The 17669-nt window shown below is 51.8% G+C and overlaps 1 protein-coding gene across 1 annotated transcript; it reads left to right on the top strand.

Moving 5' to 3' along the window:
- The first annotated feature begins 11313 nt into the window (after nucleotides 1-11313).
- ZNF835 (zinc finger protein 835) lies at nucleotides 11314-12915 on the top strand. The gene has a single exon (XM_036274919.1). It carries the CDS (start codon nucleotides 11314-11316, stop codon nucleotides 12913-12915), a length of 1602 nt encoding a protein of 533 aa, XP_036130812.1.
- The last annotated feature ends 4754 nt before the right edge of the window (nucleotides 12916-17669 follow it).

Below are 17669 nucleotides of genomic sequence, written 5' to 3' on the forward strand. Positions count from 1 at the left end.
CTCTCTCTCTCTCTCTCTCTCTCTCTCTCTTCCTCTCTAAAAATCAATAAGCATATCCTCAGCTGAGGATTTAAAAAAGGAAAGGGAAAGTTATAAACAAATGAGAATTGGATCAGTTTCTTTATAGGTGTAATTAAAAAAAAAACAATTCTAAAGTTCTCATGAACTTTAGTGGTTCTCATGGGCATTTTGAGGTAGAAAAAAATTCTTATCTCCCTATTCTGGGGTTTCTCTATTGACGTGATATCATTTATTAAAATTTACCACCATCTATTAGCAAAGTAAGTCAGCTGTGGTGATATTTTAGGGTGGTGGTGGTGGGGAACAATGGAAATTTGATTCCTGATTTCTTCTACAGAGGACCTTATTACACCCCCAGTCTCTTGTTATAAAGATAGAGATAACATTTATTGTATATATCTATGTCAAGGGTAGGCTCTTTTAATAAAGTATTTTATTCATTTTTATTACCCTGCAAAGCAGGTGCCATTTTTAAAATTATTAAATACAAAACAAACAAACGAAACAAAACAAAATAACCCTGAAGTTCCCAGAGGCTACAAGTACGAAGTGAGAACACGGGGTTTTTCAACTCAGTTCTATCTGATTTTACCACCCATTGGCGCTTTGCATGAGATTGCATTGTTTACGAATCATGCCCTTGGTCTGTGTGAGTGATGCCTGAAGACCCATCTAATTCCTGAAAAAATTAAATGAAACCATGAGGTTAATAGCATTTTGTTAATTTTTTAAAAATCCTTACCTGAGAATATTTTTCTATTTATCTTCAGACAGAGTGGGAGGGAGGAAGGGAGGGAGGGAAAGAGAGAGAGAGAGAGGGAAAGAGGGAAATATTGATGCGAAAGAGACACGTAGACAAGCTACATCCGGTGCGACCCCAACCAGGACCAGGGCTATGTGTGAAATTTATAAGGGGTGAAGTACCTTGGGGCATTTGAGGAAGTTTCTGCCTGGCTTATTTTGCTCAGCATGCTCAACTCTGTCCCCTTCAGTCCAATAGCGCTTTTTCGGAGCTGTCCGTGGTCCTGAAACGAGAACCACCCCCTCGGCTTCACAGGACACCAACTCGGGGTAGCTGTCCTTGGTGCTGAAACTAGAACCACTCGGCCGCCCTGGACAGCGCCCGGGAGGGCGCTATCCGTGGTGCTGAAATGGCTGCTGCCCAGCAGCTTCAGCGCTCATGGAGCTCCCCTTGGTTCTGAGAACTCCTCAACTGCCCTCTTCCTTTGGCGTGTCATTCCCCTCGTCGGACTTTTCTCTTCTGTGGCCCATTTTCTCTCTGTTCTTGCTTCTCCATTTATTGGTTGACACTTTTATGTGCCCTGACCAGGGATCAAACTTGCGACCTAGTGAATCAGAATGCTGCTCCAACCAACTGAGCTACGCGGCCAAGGCTCCTGGGACTTTTAGGCTATGCCGAGGAGTTTCACCAGTGGTCCTTGGAACAACTAGAATATTTTAAATCTGATAAAAGTCTCTCACATTCTCTAGCTGGTCCCACCAGATAGGAAAAGTTCACATAAACCTCTCAATGACACTGTTTTAGGGTAGAGACCTTCCCCTCCCTGGTCCCCACTCAGTGCCCAGTGCCTGACTCATACCTGGCACATCTCTATTTGAGGACATCGCTCTCTCTGGAATTGTGTGCCTCCTGCAATATGATTTCCACGCACGGGCTATTAATGTTCCTGTGATGACCCCACCCCACCTCAGTACATGATGCAGAATGACCCAGCATCTCCTTCCATGAAGCCCAGACCCACCTAGGGTGCTCACCTGTGGACAGGAGAGAAACTCTGCCTTGAAGCTGTTCCTTGAAGCAGGTTTAATGCCGACAACATTAAATGGGAGGATGGAGTTAGAGCTGAACCATCCCACCAAGTGCTAGGATGAAAACAGTCAGAGTGAGACCTTGGGCAAGTGTTTTAACCTTGATGAGATCTCCATTCCCTCACCTGAAAAAGAGAGGGACAATACCTGTGGCTCAGAGCTGGTGGGAGGAAGGCCTGGAAAAGAGTAGGTGCCAAAGGTTTCAGGCAGCTGGCTTTCAAGCCAACTAGATGGCTGAAACCCCAGCTCTGCCAGGGTCTGGCTGAGTGAGTTACTAAACCTCTCTGAGCCACTGTTTCTTCACCTGCAAGCTGATTATAACAATGGTGTCTACCCTGTGAGACTGTTGTGAGAATTCATTGAGATTATGTACAAGCCTTGGGACACAGTGTGCCTTCAGTAACTATAAGCAATGATCATTAAACTCATCACCACCATCACCATCATCATCATCACCATCAAAGAATGATAATACCATGATGCACTACTAGAAATTATCATCAACATCTGGAAAGTGGCTGTGACTGTCCCAGCATCACAGAATCAGGCAGAGCCCAATCCTCTCTCCACTCACAACCTGAAGCCCTGACCCTTCACAGAGGACCACCTCACCTTCTGCTTCTTGGTTTGTCTGGAGTGGAGGACAACGCTCTGACTATGCCCTTGATCCAGGAGCTCCCAGGGCTGACTGGGATCAGAGAAACCAGAGATTTCAATCTTTGACTCTGGTCATAAAATGAGAGCCCTGAGGACTCAACCCATGGAGAATTCCACTCATTACCAACTCTTGCCCTCTGTGGAAGCAGAGGGAGGTGGAGAGTGTGCAGCCTCTGATTCCCGGGAGGCTGAGGTCCGCCACCATATTTCTTCTTCCTGGGCTTCTCCATCCCATGACCCATCTGCCTCCAGATGTCCCAGAGGAGCTGGATTCTATCTGTTCCTATTACCCATATAAGAAATCCACACTCTTCACCCTGTCATTTAAGGCCCCCAGAAAATTTCCCCCACCCACATCCTCACCTTTATGTCTTACTGTGTCCTCACCACACTTCCCCAAAGCCCGAGACTCCTGGTTATGTCAGGGGAGCTAAAATGAACTGTGTGCCTGTGACCTGTGCTCCTTCCTGTATGGCTGCCGAGCTTCAATAACAAAAGCAACAGTAGCCATTTAAGGGCCTTATTGTACAAAATGAGAACACTAGCTATTGACCACAGTGATTGGGTGGGTGGGCTCTGCATTCAGGTTTCTCCTCTCTGACCCAGTTTTCTCTTCTTTAGATGAGGCACGAAAGCAGTATCTACTTCCTAATGTTGTGTGTGCATGTGATGATCAAAACAAGTCCTACGTCAAAGGACTTGGTTCTTTCCACCCCGTCGATAGACATTCTCCAGTACTATTACCACTGTGTGCCCACCCACACGCCACATCTCCAGGGCCTGTCATAGTTGATGTCACACTGGGAGTACTCAATCCGTGTTTGTAGAATGAATGAGTGACCGGATGACTGTTGCTGTTTATTAAATGCCTACTGTACACCAGATGCCTGTTTAGGTGTTCTTCCAACCGTGATCCAGTAAGAAGCAGATGGCATAAAAAATGGAATGGGCAGAAAATGTCAGCATCTCAGGATGTAAGAATGAGTGAAGCCCCAGATATAATTATATCTATGTACCTGTATTTATAGCTATATTTATGTCTCTTTCTCTCTCTTCCATCTATATCCATTTCTACACATGTATCTATGTTTACATCAATGTCACATCTGTGTTGAAATCAATGTTGATATATTTGTGTGTCAATTTCTAGGTCCATGTCCATATCCAGATTAATATTTATATCTATATATTTAGAGATATATAGAATGGAGACAGATATTTGCCCCAACTGGTGTGGCTCAGTGGTAGAGCGTTGACCCATGCACCAAGAGGTTGCCGTTCGATTCCCAGTCAGGGCACATGCCCAGGTTGTGGGCCCAATCCCCAGTGGGGGGCATGCAAAAGGTGGCCATCGATATTCTTACTCATTGATGTTTCTGTCTCTCTCCCTTTCTCTCTAAAACCAATAAAAGAAAAAAATTTTTTTACAGAAAGAAAGGAGACAGAGAGTGCATATATAATATGTCATGTTTTATTGCATTGGCTACACACACACACACACACACACACACACCAGGTTTGGGCTTGATCCCCTGGTAGGGGGCATGCAGGAGGCAGCCGATTGTCTCTCTCTCTCACATCTCACATTGATGTTTTTCTCTCTCTCCCCCACCTCTCCCTTTCTCTCTCTCTAAAAACCAAAATATTTTTTTAAAAAGAACTTGCCCTGGAAGATTGTACCCTTTGACTGACACCTCCCCATTATCCCCATCGCCTAGCCCCATTCTACTCTCTGTTTCTATGAGTTTACCTATTGTAGATTCTGCATATAAATCAGCAAATTTACACAGTACTTTTATTTCTGTGTCTGGCTTTTTTCATTTAGCACAACGCCTGACAGGTTGATCCACATAGTCGAAGATGGCCCTTGAACCTGGCTGCCTACATCTGACCATCCCTCATTAAGGCGTGTCACCTAACATACTGTGCCTTCGTTTTCCTGCTCATGAAATGCGTAAATGAGGATCACAGTACAATTTACCTCATAAGGTTGTTCTGCAGCTTGAGTTCCAACACATGAAGCCCTTATCAAAATGCTTGGCACGTAATAAACTCTACATAAAGTGTTACCTATTATATCTGGGTAATGATGAAAAAAATGAATATCTTACATTGGATTGTGGTCCAAAATCACATAAGAGTCCTTGCCTGGCACACCTTGACAGTGATTCTATGGGGCCTGTTTTTTTGCTCTAAATCAGGGATTGGCAACTATGCCACTGCTAAAAAATGGTCTTCACGCTATTTTTTAGTGGTTGAAAAAAAAATCAAAAGAATATTATGTGACATGTGAGCATTATATAAAATTCAAATTTCAGTGTCCATCGCTAAAGGATTTGGGGGTATTTTTGTTGTGTGTGATGTGTGTGTTTGGAGCACAGCCATGCAGGTGTAGTCACTATGGCCGGGGCTGCTTTCCGGCTGCCATGGCCCAGCTGAACAGCAGAAGGCAGAGGACTGGAAAAGCTGAAAATGTTTACTGTCTGACCTTTTCTAGAACATGTTGGCGGCCCCTGACTGCACAGAGAGCCCCAGAGACAGATGCACACGAGAGGTGTGCAGGTTTGGAGAGACAGGGCTGTGCGCCGGGTCACAGGGCTCAGTGTGGGCTCCCAGCTCTGCATTTCCAGCTGCTCCCAAAAGAGAAACATCGATTTTTTGTCCCCCTTATAGATGCGTTCATTGGTTGCTTCTCATATGTGCCCTGACAGGGGATCGAACCTGAAACCTGGGTGTATGGCGATGATGCTATAGCCAACTGAGTACTAGTTTTCTTTTTGTTGTCGTTTTGTTTTTTGGTAATATTCTGTATGAGAATTGCTTTATCAATCATTTGGAAGGTCTGGTAAAATACATTCTGTTCTCTCTCCATTTCTCTCTGTGCTGTATATTTTATTTCCTCTCCTTTACCTCCCTCCCCGATTTCTGTCTTCATCTCTCTTGCTAGTCTGTCCCCCCTTTCTCGCCAGGTGGCACAGGTGCGCATATTCGCATATGTGGGGGTCACGGAGCCCATCCTGGTGCATGGGGCGTTCAGCCACTGCGTCCCACGCTGCCACCATTTCCCTCCCGTCTTCTACTCTCCATTCCTTATCCACGCTCCTGTCACCTCTCTGTGGTTCTGAAATCTCTTCACTCCGTGCACCAAGCCCCGCCAACCTGAGCTGCGTGGTGGCCCTTCAGGAGCCCGGAACCCCCGCGTTCAATATCAGGTGCCGACGGAAGGGATCGCGCCCAAGAGCTCGACCCTCGGGATCAGAGCCTCCAGACTTCCTCCCTCTCCGTCGGACTCCTCCCGCCAGCCCCCTCTGCAGGAGTCTCCGCCATCAACGGTCTCACAGTCCATTCAGAATCCCTCGTCCCCTGCCCCCTCAACCTCGCTTTGGTATCCCAAATTTTTCTTCCATTTATGTTTACCCCTGGGCTTCCATTTATGTGTACCCCTGGGCTTTATGTTTATCCGTTTGTCTGGCTGTGGGTCCTCTCATTGGGTCTTCCGTCGTCCCTCACCCTCCCTCCCTCTGTCTCCTCTCCCCTCTGCCTAACCCTCTGATGGTCTCTCTCCAACTGCTGTCGGGCTGTCCCTGGCCTCAGCATCCTTCCTTCTCATCAGCTTGCTTTTCTCACCCCATCATCTTTTGTTGTTGTTGTTGTTGTTAATTCTCACCCGAAGATCTTTTTTGCATTGATTTTTTTTTTTTTAAGAGAGTGGAAAGAAGGGAGGGGAGAGAGAGAGACAAACATTGATGTGTGAGAGAGGCACTGATTGATTGCCTCCCACACGGGGGCCAGGATCCAACCTGCAACCCAGGTACATGCCCTCCATCGGAAAGCGAACCCACCACCCCTCAGTCCGTGGCCGACTTCTAACCGCTGAGCCAAACCGGCCATTTTTAAAAAATATTTTAAAAATATATTTTTAAATATTCAAATATAAAACTAAACCAGAAAAAAACACTTCAGTCCTTTAAAACAACAAGCTTTTAAAAATTTTTTTTATCCTAACCCGAGGACACTTTTCCATATTTTATTCAGATAGAGTGGGAGGGAGAGAGAGAGAAAAAAACATCCACGTGAAAGGGACACATCGAGTGGCTGCCACCCACACGACCAACCAGGGCCGGGGACAAACTGCAACCAAGGTACATGCCCTTAGCGGGAACTGAACCCGGGTCTCTCTGGACCGCAGGCCGACACTCTAACCGCTGAGCCAAACCGACCAGGGCAAAACCACAAGCTTTTTTTTATTTTTATTTATTTATTTATTTTTTATCCTCACCCGAGGATATTTTTCCATTTTTTGTACAGATAGAGTGGGAGGGGGAGAGAGAGAGAGAGAGAGAGAGAGAGAGAGAGAGAGAGAGAGAGAAACATCGATGTGAAAGGGACACATCGAGTGGCTGCCACCCGCACGACCAACCAGGGCCGGGGACAAACTGCAACCGAAGTACGTGCCCTTAGCGGGAACCGAACCCGGGTCCCTCCGGACCTCAGGCCGACGCTCTAACCACTGAGCCAAACCGGCCAGGGCAAAACCACAAGCTTTTTAAAACAAATTTATTGGTTGATTTTAGAGAGGGGGTGGGGGGAGAGAAAGGAAAAGAATGGATTTGTTGTTCACTTATTTATGCATTCATTGGTTGATTCTTGTATGTGCCCTGATTGGGGATGGAACCTCCAAACCTTGGTGAGTCGAGAGGATGCTCTAACCAACTGAGCTACCTGGCCAGGGCTGGAAAACACAAGCTTTATTCTCAGTCAGGTTCACGGGTCTGTGAATCTGCTGGGAGGCTCTGCTCTGCGAGTCCCAGGCTTGGAGGGACACTGGGCACCTTCTTACCATGGTAAAGCCAGAAGCTTCCAGAAGGATGAAGGGAAACACAATGCCCCTGAAGGCTACATATAAAATTAAAATTTGACATGCGAGGAAGGCATCTGTGTTGGTTTAACAGGCAGCCTAGGGGGTACGTGAAATAAAGTGATGTCTCACACTCGTTGATGTTGGTGAAATCCATTCATCTTTCCATTCTGTGTTCACACGTTTCTCTGCTTTCCCAATGACCGAAAAATGACGTGTGCCCATTTTCGTAGGTTGGAGGAAGAACTTATGAAGGCTAACAGAATTCCTACACGGGAAGCACTTTAAAACAACGGCTGGCCGGTACCGGTGCTAATCCTGTGCACCTGTTAACTATTACCATCTTTTGCTCAGATCAATTTGTCATCTTTGCCATGCACAGGAATCACAGCAAATTCTGAGACAAATGCCTTCCATGGCTTAAAGGTGAACTGTGGGTTGCAAACCCCAGCTCCCACCCTTTTGTGCTGTGTGGCCTGGGGTAAGTGACTTAGCCTCTCTGATCCTCAGACTTTTTTTCTAAGTTTGTGGATTCTGAAGCCTCCTGAGTTAGATGAGTCCAGCCTCTGAGGACTGGCCCCGCCCACCAACTTGCTTCAAGGCTGTGATGGGTGGAGCTCTAAACAGACTGCCCAGGCCCGGTCCCGAGCCGCGCACCCCTTCTAAGGTTCTCGAGGCGGGCAGGGACCCCGTGCTCCACTTTGTGCAGATGCAAGGCCTTCTGGGAGTTGTAGTTTTGTTGACCCAGGCGCTGCGACCCCCCCTAATCGCGACGCGGATGGAGCGCGGTGCCTTCTGGGAGTTGTAGTTTTTGGAGCCGCGCGCAGGCCCACTCTCCCGGTGCGCACGCGCGGTCCGCGCCGGCCTGCCGCTTGGGCCCCCTCCGCAGAGGCTTCCACCTTGACCTGTGCGGCTTGTACGTCCGCACCACCGCGGGACGAGGGGAGTCACCGGAGGTCCGCGTGGGCCTGGTAGGGCCGGAGACCGCAGAGAACCTGACCCGAACCCACCAGGCTCGGCCGCAGCCGCCCCAGGTCTTCGGAGCTGGTTTTCGGGGTACGAGGGCGGGTGTGTGTGTAATGTGCGCGTTCGCGAGTGGATGTGTGTGTGTCCGTGTCCGTGTGTATCTACGTTCGCGACTCCAGCGGCGCGTGCATGTGTCACCATGTATTTGCACCTGCGTGACTCCTGAACTTTGTGCCCGTGCAGGTGACTTGCACATGTCACTCAGCCTCGAGAGTGTGAGTCTGCCCCCACGTGTCACTGGGTGTTTGCACACGCCTGGCCCTGGTGGCGTGTGCATCAACGAACGTGTGTCTCTGCCCGTGTGTGACTTTGGACATGTGTGCAGCGTGTTCTCCTGGGCGTGAGGGGCGTGGTTCCACGTGTGTGTCTGGGTGTGCCAGTGTCTTCTTTGTGTGCCTAAGCGTGTAGAGGGCGGTGTGTGTCACCTTGTGTGTGTAGCTACGTGTGCATGTGCAAGGGTGATTCCAGGCGCGCTTGGAGAGTGTGGGTGTTGGAGACAGCCAGCCTCCGGTGCGTGGGGAGGACTGTACCACAGCATAGGGATGAGTGCCCGATGGATCTGGGGGTGCCATAGCTGCACCCGAAGGTGTGATTGTAAAACTCCGTGTGTGTCTGCCTCTGAATTTGTCTGTGTCTGCCGTTCAGTTGCCTGTTTGTGTGTGTGTGGTCTTCCTGGGTTACCCCCCTGAATCCACTTACCCCCCCCCAACTGAACACCCTGCATTTTTGCTCTGCCTCCCTGTGTCTGCCTCAGAATCCTTCATGGGTCCCCATTTCTTTCTTCCACAGATGCTGACTGGGCCCACTGAGGCATAGTGACCAGAGCAGGGTCTACAACCTGAGTGACATGGATAGGACCTGATGGACACTGCCTTCTCTGGGGACCCAGCTGGGCTAACACAGGCTTGGGGGCTGCCAGTGGGCGTGGCACCAGAACAACAGGTCTCTGCTCAGAAGTCATTTGCTCAGTGAGGCCTGTGCTGGAGAAAGAGCATTCCAGGTACCTGGAATAGCCAGTGCAAAGGCCCTGAGGTAGGGGTGTGCCTGACATGTTTGTGGAACAGGGAGGAAGCCTGTGGCTGGAGCAGTGCATGCCTGGGGCAGGCAGGGGTGTTGTAGAGGATGAGATCTGGAGCCAGGTGGCCCTAGAGTGTGCCCTATTGTTGCCACTTCTGGGGGGCCTCACTGGAGCTAATATGTGGCAAGAGCTTAAAGAGTGCTGGGAACAGCCCTGGCCAGTTTGGCTCAGTGGTTAGAGCGTCGGCCTGTGGACCAGAGAGACCCGGGTTTGGTTCCCAGTAAGAGCACGTACCTTGGTTGCAGTTTGTCCCCGGCACCGGTTGGGGTCGTGTGGGTGGTGACCAGTCAATGTGTCTCTCTCACATTGATGTTTCTCTCTCTTCCCCCCTTCTGTCCCTCCTGCTCCATCTGAAGATAAATGCAAAAAAAGTCCTCGAGTGAGGATAAAAAAAGAGTGCTGGGAACATTATTATCACTGCCACAACAGTACTCCCATATTGTCTTCAGAGTGGCTGAGACCAACGCCTCTCAGATGTTCCTCTGCCCATGAGTCACGTGGGGCTTTTCTTAAGCAGATTGCAAATGGCCAAACTTGGGGACGGACTGAGCTGTGCATTTATCACAGGCGATGGTCACTGCTGGGCTCCAGGCCAGGGTGGAGCTATGAACCTTTGCCACATAATCCCTAAAAAATAAATGCTTTCATTTTTGCCTGTTTTTAAGCCTAAGTCTCATTATCCCTGATCAATTCTTCTGCGTCCTACCTTGTTAGCCAGCACTGTGTTTGAGGTGCTGAGCTGGGGCGGTAGCTGATGGTCATTTGCATTTATGCTGAGTTGTTCCGTCATGTGAATGTAGCCCATTTAGTTGTCTAGTCTCTTGCTGAGAGTTGGATGGTTGGATTGTTTCTAGTGTTTGGCTGTTACAGACACTCTCCAACAGGCCTCCTAGCACACATGTGTGCTCACATTCCAGAAAATATAAGGACTGGGCCACTGGGGATGTACCTTCCTAGCAAGTGTGGTTTTCCCCGTGCATGCTTCCACCAGCAGTTATTATACAGGGAATGTGGGGGCTGCCTTTTCCTCTGTGTGCGGAGTAAACACCTTCCTCCCGAAAAGGGAATCATCCCTGTGAGTGTATAAGTCAGCTCGGGCTGCTATCAGAAAATACCAAGGACTGGGAGCTTCAACTACAGAAATTTATTTAGTTACAATTCTGGAGGCTGGAAGTCTGAGGTCAGGGTGCCACCATTGTCCAGGTTCTGGTGAGGACTCTCCTCCTGGCTTATGGATGGTCACTTTCTCACTGTCCTCACATGGTGGACAGAGCCAGCTCTGGTCTTCTCTTCTTAGGAAGGCACTAATCCTATTGTGGGGGCCTCATCCTCATGACCTCATCTAACCCCAGCACCTCCCAAAAGCCCCACCTCCAGACACCATCATGTAGGGGGTTAGGGCTCCCACATATGAACTTGGGGAGGGAAGGACACATTTTGGTCCTAGTCCAAGGTGATATTTAAGCGCTGAAGGGTTCATGTTTTCGCAGGATATTTTAACATTGTTTTTAGTTCCATTAAGTCAGTGATTCTCAACCAGGGGCAGTTTTGTCTCCCCCCCCCCCCCCCAGAGGATACTTGGCAGTGTCTGCAGGCATTTTTGGTTGTGGCACCTTGGAGGTGGGGGCCGGGGCTACTGGCAGCCAGTGTGTAGAGGCTGAGGACGCTGCTCCACGGCCTCCCAGGCATAGGACTGTCTCAGGCCAGCGTGATCGGATCCAGACTGTCACCAGTATGGCCCTTCCTAGCACAGGACAAATGACAAACCTCTGGTTTTCTTTCTTTTATTTCTTCCAGATCCGGTGTCAGAAGGTGAAATTGAGGCAGCAGCCCGGGAGCAGGAATGGATGGCCTCCTGGCCACTGCCGCCCCCCGGGGCTGTGAGTTGGGAGAAGCCTGGATACAAGAGGGTCACTTCAGGGACCGGCAGGAAAACCAGGAAAGGTGTTTGAAGCCAGAGACCCATGAGGAAGATCCCGCCGGGGACAGTGCCCTGGAGTGTGATGACTGTGGCAGAGCCCCGGGAACTAGACCGAGCCCTCCCATTACCCAGGCCCGCCGCGGGCTCCGGAGGCGCGGCACACAGGGAAAGAGCCCGAAGGACACAGAGAGCGGGGGCCCCAGGAAGCCTTGGAAGTGCGAGGACTGCGGCAAGGCCTTCCGCTACTGCTCGGCCTTCACCCTGCACCGCAGGACACACACCGGGGAGAAGCCGTTCGCGTGCCCAGAGTGCGGCAGGGCCTTCAGCCAGCGCGTGCACCTGACGCTGCACCGGCGCGTGCACACGGGCGAGCGGCCGCACGCCTGCGCCCAGTGCGGCAAGGCCTTCAGCCAGGGCTCCTACCTGGCGGCGCACTGGCGCACGCACACGGGCGAGCGGCCGCACGCGTGTCCTGACTGCGGCAAGGCCTTCATGCGGCCGGCACACCTGGTGCAGCACCGGCGCGTCCACACGGGCGAGCGGCCCTTCGCCTGCGGCCAGTGCGCCAAGGCCTTCCGCGGCCGCGTGGCCCTGCTGGAGCACCAGCGCGTGCACACCGGCGAGAAGCCCTTCGCCTGCGCGCAGTGCTCCAAGGCCTTCCGCTTCTCCTCGGCGCTGCTGCGCCACCGGCGCACGCACACGGCGGAGCGGCCCTACGCCTGCGGCCAGTGCGCCAAGGCCTTCACGCAGGTGGCGCACCTGGCGCAGCACCGGCGTGTGCACACGGGCGAGAAGCCCTACACGTGTGCCGAGTGCGGCGCGCCCTTCAGCCAGAGCGCCTCGCTGGCCGAGCACCGGCGCATCCACACGGGTGAGAAGCCCTTCGTGTGCGCGCAGTGCGGCAAAGCCTTCACGCAGGTGTCGCACCTGAGCCAGCACCGGCGCGTGCACACGGGCGAGCGGCCCTACGCGTGCGGGGACTGCGGCCGCGCCTTCAGCAACCGCTCGCACCTGGCGCAGCATCACCTGGTACACACGGGCGCCAGGCCCTACAAGTGCCTGGACTGCGGGGCTGCCTTCGGCCACGTGTCCTCCCTCCTCGAGCACCAGAAGATCCACACAGGCGAGAAGCCCTTCCGGTGCGGGGACTGCGGCAAGGCCTTCAGCCAGGGCTCAGCGCTCACGCTGCACAGGCGCACGCACACCGGGGAGCGGCCCTACTCATGCCCGGAGTGCGGGAAGGCCTTCCGCAACCGCGCCTACCTGATCCAGCACCACATCGTGCACACCGGCGAGCGGCCCTACGAGTGCAGCGGCTGCGGCAAGGCCTTCAGCTTCTCCTCCGCCCTCATCCGGCACCAGAGGACACACGCCGACAGGAAGCCCCACGAGCACAGCCTGCGCAGCGACACCACTGTCCAGCTGCCACACCTGACCGGACACCTGCACTCGCCCAGGGAAGAGAAGCCTGTTAGCAGTAGTGACCTTGCAGACACCTCGGAGGACCAGCGGAATAAGAGCTGAAGATTACTGGGGCCTCCGGTTCTGGGCGCTTTGTTGAGCGTTTTTACGCATCGCCTCTAACCTCATGGCACTGGGGGGGGGGGGGGCACCCTGTCATCCCCGTGCTGCCTGTGAGGAAACCCAGGCTCAGAGAAGCTCAGTGACTTGCCTAAGGTCACACAGGGAAGATGTCATAGGACTGTGACTGCACCCCACATCAGCCGGACTCCCTGACACCCTTCCCTACCACCGCTCTGGTTCAGAATTATAAATGTGACCCACCAAAGCAGACCTGAAGAAGTCTCTGTGCGTCTCTGGCTGGCCTTGTGATTGTTGATTTCATGGTGAAGCAGGCATCTTCAGTAGATTAATAAAAGGTTCAGCCTCTTTGGTGAGAGCCTGGGAGGAGAGAGTGTACCTTTTTTACTTCTAGCATCTCCTGGACAGGCCTTGGCACGCAGTAGGTCCTTAAAAAGTGACTGATGACTGAATGAATAGTTGTACATCCCAGAACCAGCCCTGGAGTCGTTCAGGGGTGAGGACGACACAGCTGGTTCCTCCCTGTACCCTAGACATCACCCATTTCAGGTCTCAGCACACAGTAGGTCCTCAGGAGATACTAGTAGGCCAGGTAAACGAATGAATAGCAGGTGAGCATCCTGAGCGCTGGGTCTGGATCCCCTCAGGGTCAGACCACATATTCTGGTTCTTTCCTGTGACCCAAACTTTGCAGAGCCCAGGCCTCAGCACATAGTAGGTTCTCAGCATATATAAATTAATAGGTCAGGTATATGAGTAATAGGCGGACATCCTCAGCACCAGTCTTAACATCCCCTCAGGGTCATGGACCACACAGTCTGTCTCCTCCCTGTGATCCAAACTTCACCCAGCTTGGGCTTCAGCACACAGTAGGTGCTCAGGGAGTGCCGGGTAAATGGATGAATGAGTAAAATGGGACCTTAGTTTACAGACATGAAGCCGAGTCCCATCACCCAAGAGAACAGGAGAAACTCGCCCTCCACAGCAGAAGGGCTGTGGGTCAACCTGGGCGTGGGCGGGGCCAGCGTCTGTCTTCTCCACTTCAAGAAGAGCCAGCCTGCCCGTAGTGCGCAGGTGCAGAGGCTCAGGCGCCTTGCTAGTGCGCAGGCGCCGCACTGTGTGCGCGGGGCGGGGCTCCCACGCGGAGTCCGGCGCTGCTCTGGCGGGAACTGCCTCGCGAAGCCTCATGGCCGGCCTGTGCCCTCTCGTCCCTGCAGCGGGGCAGGGGTTGGAGGTGGGGGGGCTGTGATGAGAGTCTCCCGCCTGCGGCTGCGCCCCCTGGTGGAGGAGTTAGCAAAGACCCCTATTTCGGAGCGTTTGCAATGGAAGGGTTTCAGGGAAGCAAAGAGGAAGGGGAATCTGCTTTCGGCGAAGAGAACCGCAGCGCAGGATGCGGAAGCCGCACCCTGGTGGCATCGTGCACTGGCCCGTCACCCCAGCACCCCAGAAACCACTGCACAGCGGCATCCCCCGTCCTCAGAGTGGGCGGTTTCATGATGAGCATCACACGCCAGGGGCCACCTGGAGCCAGAGGGGCATCGCGGTTTTTTCCCCCAGTGGTTTTATTTTATTTTATTTATTTATTTTTTTATCCTCACTCGAGGATATTTTTCCATTTTTTGTACAGATAGAGTGGGAGGGAGAGAGAGGAAGGGAGAGAGAGAGAGAAACATCGACGTGAAGGGACACATCGAGTGGCTGCCACCCGCACGACCAACCAGGGCCGGGGACAAACTGCAACCGAAGTACGTGCCCGTAGCGGGAACCGAACCCGGGTCTCTCCGGACCGCAGGCTGACGCTCTAACCGCTGAGCCAAACTGGCCAGGGCCCCCCAGTGGTTTTAGATTTGCCACATTGGACACATTCCTTCCTCCACCATGTTCCCCAGATGCTACAAGCAGACACCACCCTGGGCCCAACATGTCTGTTCCAGGAGGGTGGGGTCCCACACGCTGGTGCAGGTGTGCTGGGAGCCCCTGGGTGGCACAGCTTGAACCTTACAACCCCCTACCCCCAATTCAGCTTTCCCAGGACTCAGTTCCCCCAGGGAGAGCCATCAGACAGGAGAAGTGGCCATTAGGACGCTAGACAAGAACGGTATTGACCCCTAATTGTGAAGACAGGGAGACAATGACCTGCGAAGGGAGGTCAGGGGAGGGCTCTCCAAGGAGGCGAGGACGTTTGAGCAGCGACCTGACGGAGGTGGCAGAGCCGTGCGAGCTTCTGGGGGGAAACACTCCAGGCAGAGGGAACAGTCAGTGCAAAGGTCCTGAGGCTGGCGAGTGATGGGCTTGTGGGAGCTGCAAGGAGGTCAGCGCCGGAGGATTGGCAGCCCAGGGCAGGTCGTGTGGGAGTGGACAGCCACTGTGGGGACCTTGACTTTTACGGCTGAAGTGGGTGGATTATGAATGGTTTTATGGTTTAATCTATCTTTCTGGCTGTTGGGTGGAGAACAGAGCAGGGGTGTGGTGACTACTTCCACCGCCAATGAGATGACGTTGCTGGCACGTGATAGAGTCCAAGCGAATGGCCACCGCTCATGTGATTTCTATCAGCATCACGATTATTTTTCAATACAGTCGTCCCTCGACACTTCGCGCCTTGACGATCGCGGCTTCCCTCTATCGCGGTTTTTTCAAATATATTCCTTAAAAAGTTGATCGAGACAGTGAAAATGATACAGTGCACGCTCGGTTGTCTGAGCCAGTTATACACCCCTGTATTACAATTAAATTAAAATTACTGTATGTGTGGGCTGTAGGCCTGTGTATTCGAGCACCCCAGGAATCCTTCAGTGCCAGGGGCAACCGCTAGAGTCTGGCACAGATTAACCACGATAAACGAGGGACGACTGTATTCCACACATTTTATTGGGATGGTGGCGCTGTCAGAGCTCATCAGGGCCCCCAGGCTGGTCTCCACGTGCACCATCTCCGCTCAGTTGCCACCTTGCCCGGTGCGTCCACTCTCCGCCCACTCCTCCCACGCGCCTTCCCGCCTCGGCCTTCTCAGCTGCGGGTCCCTTTAACTTTTATTTCAAGGCTCCGGTCTCCGTGGAAGAAGTTAGCACAGGGGTGGTGACAGCCATCCCCACAGCCATGTGCAGGAGAGGGAGGTCACCCTCAAAAGGGAGTGCACTTGGGGGTCCAAGGGAGGGGGCAGGCCCTGGGGACCTCCTATACATTAAGCCAATTTCAGCCCGAACTTTGGTGCAACGTGAAGGAATAATTCACCTCTTTGATTAAACTCATTTGAATTGAGCTTCTCTATTTGCAACTAATAAAACCCTAAGGAATGTAACAGTCAATACTTAAATTCCTATTTTATTTCTTGTTGTGTGTGTGTGTGGTACCAAAAGATATTTTTCCATTAATTTTCAGAGAGAGTGGAAGGGAGGGAGGGAAGAAGAGAGAGAAACATTGATGTGAGAGAGACACATCGATTGGCTGCCTCCTGCATGACCCTGACTGGGAGTGGGGATCGAACCCTTGACCCTTCAGTCCAAGGGCCAGTGCTCTAACCACTGAGCACCCGGCCAGGGCAAGACCTAGTCCTTTAACAAGGGCCAGCTGTGGCTTGCTGCATGCAGTCAGCCTAAGAAGAGAAAGTATTGGGTACTGCTCCACCAGCAACTCAGGAGAGGCCATGGATGTCTGTTAAAACAAAATGACACAAAGACTCTAAATACACACACACACACACACACACACACACACACAGGAATGTAAAACATCAGGATGAGCCCTGGCTGACGTGGCTCAGTGGTTGGAGCGCTGGCCCTCACACGAAGGGTGTTGGGTTCAATTCCCGGTCAAGGGCACATATATACCTGGGTTGCAGATTGATTCTTGGTGGGGTTGGGGAGCATGCGAGAGGCGAACAATCAATGTGTCTCTCTCACAACGATGTTTCTCTCTCTCTCTCTCCCTGCCTCCCCCCATTCCTTTCTACTCTCTCTAACTATCAATGAAAAAAATATCCTCAGGTGATGATTAAAAAAAAAAAAAAAATCAGGACGATAGCCCTGGCCAGTGTGGCACAGTTGGCTGGGTATCGTCCCATGCACCTGAGGACTGCTGGTTTGATTTCAGGCTTGATCCCTGGTGGGGGGGGGGGGGCGTGCAGGAGGCAACAGATGGATGTTACATTCTCACATTCTAAAAAAAGTTAATTACGCCCTGGCCAGTTTGGTTCAGTGGTTGGAGTGTTGGCTTGCGGACCAGAGAGTCCTGGGTTTGGTGTCCGCTAGGGTTACGTACCAAAAAAAAAAAAAAAAAAATTTAATTAAAACACCTTTAAAAAAAATAAGGATGGTGCCCTGCCAGTTTGGCTCAGCACTTAGAGCGTCGGCTTACGGACCAGAGAGTCCCAGGTTCGGTTCCCGCTGAGGGCACGTACATCGGTTGCAGTTTGTCTCCTGCCCTGGTTTGGGTCGTGTGGGTGGCAGCCAGGTGATGTGTCTCACATCGATGTTTCTCTCTCTCTCTTCCTCCCTCTCTCCCTCCCTTTCTATCTGAAGATAAATGCAAAAAATGTCCTTGGGTGAGGGAAAAAAAATCAGGATGGTGATGTCAACCACTATCAGATAAGATAGAATTTAAGGCAAAGGATTAAATTGGTTAAAGACGGTCACTTTATATTTGACAAAGGATTCAAAATCAAGTTTCCACTAGCATTTATTGAGCTCCTACAAAATGCCAGCAGTGTACATGGCGTGTACATATGTTACTTGGCA

Source organism: Molossus molossus, unplaced genomic scaffold (assembly GCF_014108415.1).
Source record: "Molossus molossus isolate mMolMol1 unplaced genomic scaffold, mMolMol1.p scaffold_m16_p_21, whole genome shotgun sequence".
Taxonomy (NCBI): Eukaryota; Metazoa; Chordata; class Mammalia; order Chiroptera; family Molossidae; genus Molossus; species Molossus molossus.

What these genes read in the sequence shown, in the direction of transcription:
- ZNF835 (XM_036274919.1), top strand. Translation starts at nt 11,314, where the DNA reads ATGGATGGCCTCCTGGCCACTGCCGCCCCCCGGGGCTGTGAGTTGGGA.